An 8,179-nucleotide genomic window follows, 5' to 3' on the forward strand; every position below is an offset into this window, starting at 1 on the left:
TTCACGTTTTTGCCAAGAAGTGGCTTATCTTGAGGCGTTCTCTCCCTTGCTGGTTGTTTTTCCTACCAGCCCCTGTCAAATGAAACCCATGTGTTTGTACAGGCATACCCCAATAACCAGACCCCGTTTTCAGTGATGATTGCAGAACAGCTGCACATCCACCCCAGCACCAGTTTTTAGATTGTGAACGCTTTAGGGCAGGGGTCTAATCCGGCTCTTTGCTTTGTGTCTGTGCAGCACCTCCTGCCATGGGCCTTCTGGTCCATGATGGGGGCTCCTGGGTGCCAACTGCAAAATAAATACCACTACTAACAGAATGAAGATCTAAACACTCCGCTGCACGTGGGCTTGGGAGAACAGGGCAGTGCTGCCAACACTCGTGATTTTTCCATGAAATCTGCAATACCTGATTGCTTAAAGCTCCAGCTGCTGGAGTCAGGTGATTCCATGACCCTCTTGACTTCTCAGTTTAAAAATGGATGTTTCTAGCCTTCATGCTTGCCGAGGAAAGCTTGAAAACACGACATGAGAGTGCACCCGAAAGGCTCAGAAACCAGAAGCCAAGGGGGGGGGGGAATCTTGTACTTTCCAACATTTATTATTTTTTAAAAAAAATCTCATTGGGAGGGGAGCCGCCCCCTGCTTTTTTAATGTTTAGTGTTGCCGATCCGAGGGTATGTCTGGCTACAAGCGCCGCAGCTGGAGGGTGGACACTTGCTACCGTGATGGAAGAGGCTTTTCCATTAGTGTAATAAATCCCCCACCCCCACCCCCGGCTGTAGCTAGAATTCTTCTACCAGCTGAGGTTGGCTTAATTGTCTGCGGGGTGGGGGGGTGAGTTTTTCACACCCGCAGCCAGGTAGACCCACGCTGTAGGCGTACGGCAGACCGGGGCTTGGCCCCACACCTCACCCCCCCCGGGGGGGCGGCGGGAGACACGTGCCCGCAGCGCCAGGGACCAGCTGCCGCCTCCGCTCCCGCGTGGGGCGAGCTCGGGGGCGGGTCCCGTCTTCACCCGCCGCCCGCGCTGCATTTCCCCGGGACCTGGCCAGGGAGCAGCCACCGGAGCCTAGCCTAGCCCAGCCCAGCCCGGGGCCATGGCGCTCGTCTTCCCCGCCATCCGGGTGCTGCTCGGCCTCTTCTTCCTGCTCACCGGGGCGGTGAAGCTGACGGACCAGATCTCGGCCGAGCTCTACCAGCAGCTGGTGAGTGCGGGGCTCGCAGCCCCCCCCCCCCCCCGCGGCCCCGGGGCTCGCAGCGGCTCCGGCCGGGGAATCGGGGCTCGCCTTGCAAAGCCGCCGCGGCTGAGCGCGGCCCGGGCTCGGGCTCGGCTCGGCTCGGGGGCGGGGTGTGGTTTGTTCCAGGTCCTTGCAAGCCGCAGGTCGGGCTCGGGCTGGGGCCGGGAGCTGGGGCCGAGGGGGTCGCGCGGGGGCGGGAGCGGGGTCGGTTTCGTTTCCCTGCCTGGGCGGGAAGCGGGCTCGGCAAGCGGGGCTCGCCCGCCCCTGCAGCCTCCGAGCGGCTCCCCGTGAGTCGGACCCCGGTCCAAAGTGGGGTGGGTGGCGAGCCCCGACCCCATGACCGCTCCCTGGCTCTGGCTGGGACTCTGGGCAGCCGGGCTGGCAAGTCCTTCCCCCCCCAACAAGCGAGGCTCTGGGGGTATTTCCACCTTTCCCATTGGCACCGTGCGTTTAAACCCCCCCACACCCCACTGCATCCCTGGATTGTGGGGCGGTTCCCCCCCGAGTTAAAGAACAGGAGGGCGACTGACCCGGGCAAATGAAAGTGCATCGCAGATGCAGGCCAAGGGCTCTTCCCCAGATTGTTGTTGGTGCTGTGTGTTGTGGGTGAGCTCAAGTCATGGGGCAGCACCCCGGTGTGCGAGGGGCTGGAGTAGGATCAGGGCCACAGAGTGAAATATTTGCCAGCCACTGTTGACACAACTTACAAACACAGTATCAAGAGAGATCAAAACCTCAACTTAACATTGGGCTCTGCCTGGACCTTGTTACCTTCACTAGTTACGCATTAAACCCTAGGATGGCAGAACTGACAGGGACTGGAGAAATTATCTTTGCTTTCCCGCAAGTTTGTTTGTTTTGTCTAACAGCATTTTGCCTGTAGTCACTTGCCCTGTTCCCTTGTCCAGTCAGTAAGTTTTCCCCCTGTTGGTTGTGTGGCTTTCTCACAGCAGCAGGGGAAAGCAAAGCAAAAAACAAAACAAAACAAAAGATGTATTTGCAAACCCACAACTGGTGGGGGACTCAGGCCAGAGGTGGCATCTGAACGGGCTGTTACTGGCTTCAGGTGGGGTGGTCCAGTGGCGAGGGGTCAGGCGAACTGGGTTCTATTTCTCACCTCTGTCACTGGGGTTGGATTTTCCAAAACATCTCAGCCCCAACCGTGTGAACTGGGCATGGCGTGGGCACGCAGATTTTCAGAGGAGCTCTGCGTATGGGCTACGTGTTGGATGCTGAGCAATCTGGAAAATCTAGTGCTGTCCCTGGCTGCAGGGCAACTGCATTCAGCCCCCCCAGTAGGCACAAGGATCGGTTATAAACCACAGCTTGGGAAGTGCCGGGGCTACGATAAACTGATTCTACATTACTTTCCACGTAAGGGTTGTTGAGCCTCAACCGGTGCAGTTATCGGGAGAGTAAGTGCTTTCCAGAGTCACTTAGGCATGGACTGTCCAGAGAGCAGCAGGTTGGGTGCTGAGCTTGGAAAATCTGACCCCAGATGTGGGTGCTGAGCACTTTAAAATGGGGGGGCCTGATTCTGCTCTCAGGTCCAGCCGTGTCAATGAAGACTATCTCCATGGAGTTACACTGGTTTTACACCTGTACAGGTGAATGCAGCATCTGGCTCACAGCCCTTAATATCTGTGGCTAGTAGTGTGGGATTGTTATGGCAATTTTTCAGGAACTGCCAATATCGCTGTGGAGCGCCCTGCCAAGAGGCTTTGCAGAATCTGACAAGAGAAGAAGTAGTTAAATAATCTGCCAATGAACTTTCCCTGATATGACACACACCATAAATGAACTTTGATTTAAGCTGAGGCCAACAGGGAATAGAGGAGCAAAGAGCAGAGGTTTCTAGTTCTCTGTGGCTAAGGGGCAGTTTTTGCCAGCTGGCAATATTATCATAAGAGGAGAAAAGAAAAGGAGTACTTGTGGCACCTTAGAGACTAACCAATTTATTTGAGCATAAGCTTTCGTGAGCTACAGCTCACTTCATAAGAGGAGAGTTTTAGCACTGGAATGTCACCTAGAGCTGCAGGGAAATAAACTGTCCATATCTCAGCAGCAAGGCATTCTCTGCCACCTTGAAAAATTCCACCTGTAACCTCACCTGAAGCGATGATGATGATGATTTATTAGGGTCGCGGTACCTATACTCTCTGGCAGCACTGGTGTTGGCTTCTTGCATAAGAACATAAGAACGGCCATACTGGGTCAGACCAAAGGTCCATCCAGCCCAGTGTCCTGTCTACCGACAGTGGCCAATGCCAGGTGCCCCAGAGGGAGTGAACCTAACAGGTAATGTTAGTAATTCTCAGTCCTTATATAGCCCCTTCCATCGAAAGAGCATGTAGCTACCCACGGTGGGAAGTATCATTAGTCCCCTTTTATACACAGGGGAAGTAATTTGCCCAAGGTGACCCACAGATTTAGTGTCAGAGCTAGGGAGAGAACCCAGGAGTCCTGGCTGCCTAAGCCCCCCACTCAATGCACTGTAAGAACCTGTATAATTAAAATGCCCTAGGGTGGTTGTGGGAAGGGTTCTTAACTGCACCCCCCACTCTCACCCCACAGAAGGAACCTCGAGCTAGTCCAAATGCAGCCTGGAGATGCAGGTTGGAGCCGTGCACCATGGCGTTCCAAGCGCAGGGCTGCTAGGCTGGGACCAGCTTCTTCAGGCACAGAGGGCCCCCACCCCAGGGTGGAATTTGCTGTTGGATTGAAAGGTCCGGCTGCCTGTTTCATGGCCTGGCTGGGCCCTGAGTGCTTCAGAAAGCCTGGCCGGAGGTGTTGGGGAAAGTGGGATCCTACGGGATGGGAAGGTGCTGGTCAGAGGGTGGGCAGAAGGGGGGATTTCAGGTGGGGTAAGAATTTACTACACTGCAGGGCAGATTGTTGGTGCTTTACAAATAAATAGTATGTCCCTTCTAGGCCTAGGGCCTGATTTCCGGCAGTGCTGCGCCCGCGCTGCCCTGTCGACTGCCCTTGGGGGCACCTAGTGCTACTGCAGACAGGCCCTTTAATTGGGAGCCACCCAGCTGCCTTTCTATACCTGAAAGCAAGGGGCGCCCTGCTCCTTTCCTAGCCCCCTGTGGGCTCCAGGCTGTAGAAGGGGGCCGCCCAGCTTCTCTCTCCCAAGGACCATGCACTGTGACTGAGCCCGTGCCGTGCCGTGGGCCTGAATGCCCTGTCCCTGGGAAGGGAACCGCTGCGGCCCCGTACCCGCTGACTGACGCTCCCTTCCCCGTTCCAGAAGTCCCAGTTTGTGCAGTTTGCCGACGTCTTCCCCCTGAAGGAGTTTGGCTACAAGCCAGAGCCGGAGCAGTACCTGCAGGTGGTCGGCTGGATCGAGGTGGTGGCCGGGGTGTTGCTGGCCTTTGGGCCGCAGCTTCTGCAGGAGATCAGCAACTTCGTGCTCACCATTGTCATGATCGGTAGGTGTCGGCCGCTGGGCTCCTAGGTGGAGCTGGCCAGCGGGGCTTTTTACTGAGAGTTCCCCGGCCCGGCTACCCCCTCTCCTCCCCTCCCACCAGGGGGTCCTGGCTTTTGTTGCAGGAGCCCCAAAGTTGATCTTTTCTCCTCTGCGGTGATGCCACCCTGTCCTCCAGAGCTCCCAGCCCAGCCTCCAGCTCTCCGGGTAAGGGGCTAGGATTCTCTTTGGAGCAATCTCTGGTGGGCGATGCCCTGTGGCTCCCCAGGGGCTGGGTGCAGGGTCCCCACACTATTCCCAGCCCCTGGGGCAGCAGCGCCTTGAATGGCAGGCTCTGCCCACCTGAGCCCTGTTACGTGCCTATGCAGTGGCCAAGCCTAGGAGTGACTAACATGAGCCGCTGAAAGACACCCAGTGTCCTGAGCCAGAGATAGAAAAGGTCAGTCAGGTCTCTGCTCTCGGCAGGTGGATTGCTTTCTGCGGGAAGTTCCCCAGGGGCTTGGCCTGGCTGCAGGAACTGGGACTTCAAACAATTCCTTCTGCCCTGATATTCAGCCTAGATTTTCTGCTCCCTCCCCCCCCCCCCTCCATCTCCCTCCTATTCACACCTGTTGGCCAGCTCTCAAGCCTCCCCTGGCTCTTAATTATCACTGTCCAAGCTCAGCCAATCAAGCTCTTTATGTTCCGTCATTTAAATGCGCCCCCCCGCCCCTGACGGGTATAAATCTTCGGCAGCTGCCTCCTCCCCTCTCACACCAAGTCTCCTCAGAGCGGCTCTGGAACGGGTCGGTATTAATGGGGGTGTTGCAATGAAAGGTGGGCAGCAGTTTGCAGCATGCCAGCAACCTAAGGGTTAAAGGCAAGTGCAAGCACCCTTGCTTGCTGGAAATACAACCGAAGAGGGAAGCTATTCTCCAGGGTGAAAGGCTGCCATGTCCATCTCCTGTCCCTGGCAGGATTCACCTAGCGGGGGGCTGGCTGATAACCATGTGCCCAAATGGCCTGTCAGTTACAGGCCAACACACCACTCTCTGGCAGCTCAAATCACGAAGCTGCACATGTTAAACTGGGGACCTTTGGCTTGCAATGACAGAGCTGACCTCAAGTAACCTGGCCCTGCAAGCTCCTGGGGCTAGCAGGCACGCATCAGGTTCAGATCTAGCATGTTAATAGCGTCTCCCTGTCTGCCAGGCCCGGGGCTGTGCAGGTCAGGTGGTGCCTCGTCTGTCCCGTCACAGGACGATGGACGTTAGATTCCTCTCGGGCCCCATCTAGCCCAGCCCCGTGGCCAGCACTGAGGGCTCCGTGCAGGGGATTTACTGCTGCTGTTTTGACCAGCTGCGTGGCAAGGTTAATTGGAAGAGAGAGTGGAAAGCACTTTAGAGTCATGTTTGCATCCCTTTGATCCTGACTCCATTCTGTGTTGCTCACAGGGATGTGGTCTGGTGTGGGGGGGGCAACGGGGGCTTTACGTCCCCTCTGTGGATGCTGGGACCTGATCTGCCCCCTCCAGCATAAATTAGAGCATCCCCAGAGGCTGCTCTAAATTTACCGCCCCATTTGCACAGCTCCCCCGCCCCAGAATAACAACCCCCATCCCCTTCTCAGCATGACCCTGGAGGGTGCAGGGTGAGCCCAGCAGGGCCGTTGTGCAGGCAGCATCCCACCCAGTGTCCGTCCATGTCGTTCCCCCCCCCCCGCCCCCCCATGCTGGGGATATTCCCCAGGGGCTGGTTAAACTGGCCGTGCAGTGGCTGAGCTGCCGTTAGGCTGCAGCAGGGCACAGCATGGGGACCGCCGAGGGGAGCGTTATCTGCGTCGGCAGCGGTATCCCCGCACTCTCTAGTCTAGCCAAGGACCTTCCCGGAAATGCTGTGGAGGCTTGTGTGGTTGGTGATGGGGTGGGACCTGCTGGCCGCAGGTGTTTGCTGTTGCTGGCTGCCGCCAAGTACCTGAGCGAGGCCGGGGAGCCACAATGGCAGAGCGGGAGCCGAGCCTGGGAACGTGTCCCCTTTCCACCCCCTGCTCCCAGCATCCTTGTCCTTAGGCAGCCGGGGCCGCTTCCCCGAGGTTCTCCAGGGGGAGCTGCGGTGGCTTCCCTCTCATGTTTGTTTGGTGCCCCAGCGGCGCTTGTGCGGAGAACAGTCCAAGCTAGCTGTCAGGCAGCTAATGCCGAGACCCTGAGAGATAAATCTCTGGCAGAGGAACATGAGGTCTGCCCAAACTGGAGCTGGGCCCGGCACCTCAGGGCCTGGTCAGCATCTGTGGAGTTCAAAAATTATCCCCCAAAGAAAACCCTCTGCACCTGAGTCAGGGTGTTGCACCCTGCCTGAGTCTGCAGAGTGCCTGAGACCGTAGCTCCTAGAGGTGTGAATTGCCCCCATCCATCTCATGAGGTCTGTTGACTCTGAAGTGTAATGATTGTGGTTCAAGGCCAGGGGGCTCCCTTTTGGAGCTGGGTGCTTTGGGCTGTTGGTGAAGGAGTGGCTCTGACCTTTCCTTGGTCCATCCCCTGACTTCCCCAGCATGTTTTCTTCTCTCTCCCCCCAGGTGCCATCTACACCCTGCTGGTGCTGAAGGAGCCCTTCTCCATGTGTGCTCCGGCTACGATCTGCCTGGGTCTCCTGCTGCTGCTCAACATACGAGGAAGGGGGGGCAGGGCCAAGTCCAAGTTTGAGTGACTGGAATGAAATGGGGGGGCGGGGGCGCTGGATTGGCAGGAAATGATGTCATTCCCCCCGACAAAGTGTTGCAATGACATGGCTTCCTGCCAATGAACTGGCTGCTTATGCGCAGTACAAACTCTAAAGCTCCTGGGGAGGGACCAGCAGGCTGATTAATCCGGGGGGCCTGGGGTACCTGCTGCAGGTGTGTGCAGAGTGTGGGAAGCAGCTGCCTGGCTGGAAGCTCTGCACAGAGGCTGGGAAGTTTCTCTTTCTGCCCTGGCTTTGAAGGCAGCCAGGTGGGGCAGGGTAATTAGAGCTGGGTCATGGTGCATTGTGCTGGGACCTCATGGGGGGAAGCTCTGGAGTGTGCCCCAAATGGGTAACAGCTGTGTGAGTTCCCACAATGGGTCACCCTCCAGTGTGACCTGGGGGGAGTCCGGGGGGTCAAACTCCCGTGGCCTAGCGAGCCCTTCACCTCTCTGCCTATTTTGCTCTGTCGCTAAGAATCGTATCATGGCGCCAGTGCCCCCATGGAGCTGTCTGGCCGGACCTCGGCGGAGGAGGTGGTGCTGACTCCGCTCTGTACGGGGGGCCGCATAGCGCTGACTTTTAAATAAAACCTCTATTTCCAGAAGGCTGTGTCGTGTTCTGCCCCCGGTCTGGGCCTCAGCATCCAGCGGCGGCTGCAAATGGGTGGGTCGCTGCCATGGACTGTGTGATCCTCCCTGCTGAGGAATGGGAAAGGTACTGGGGGTGCTAACCCCATTCTTGCCCCTTGGTGGGCAAGGCGTGTGGTGGAGGAACTGGGCCTCTCGGGAGACTCCCTGACCATGCCCTGGATGGGC

General features: G+C 57.4%; 1 protein-coding gene across 1 annotated transcript; it reads left to right on the forward strand.

Annotated features, from left to right (window-relative positions):
• Positions 1-858: 858 nt before the first annotated feature.
• Positions 859-7,968, forward strand: TMEM35B (transmembrane protein 35B). The gene is made up of 3 exons (XM_074934723.1): positions 859-1,205; positions 4,492-4,672; positions 7,219-7,968. Exons 1-3 carry the CDS (start codon positions 1,098-1,100, stop codon positions 7,347-7,349), a joined length of 420 nt encoding a protein of 139 aa, XP_074790824.1. The 5' UTR covers positions 859-1,097; the 3' UTR covers positions 7,350-7,968.
• Positions 7,969-8,179: the final 211 nt, after the last annotated feature.

Source organism: Natator depressus, chromosome 19, assembly GCF_965152275.1.
Source record: "Natator depressus isolate rNatDep1 chromosome 19, rNatDep2.hap1, whole genome shotgun sequence".
Classification (NCBI taxonomy): domain Eukaryota; kingdom Metazoa; phylum Chordata; order Testudines; family Cheloniidae; genus Natator; species Natator depressus.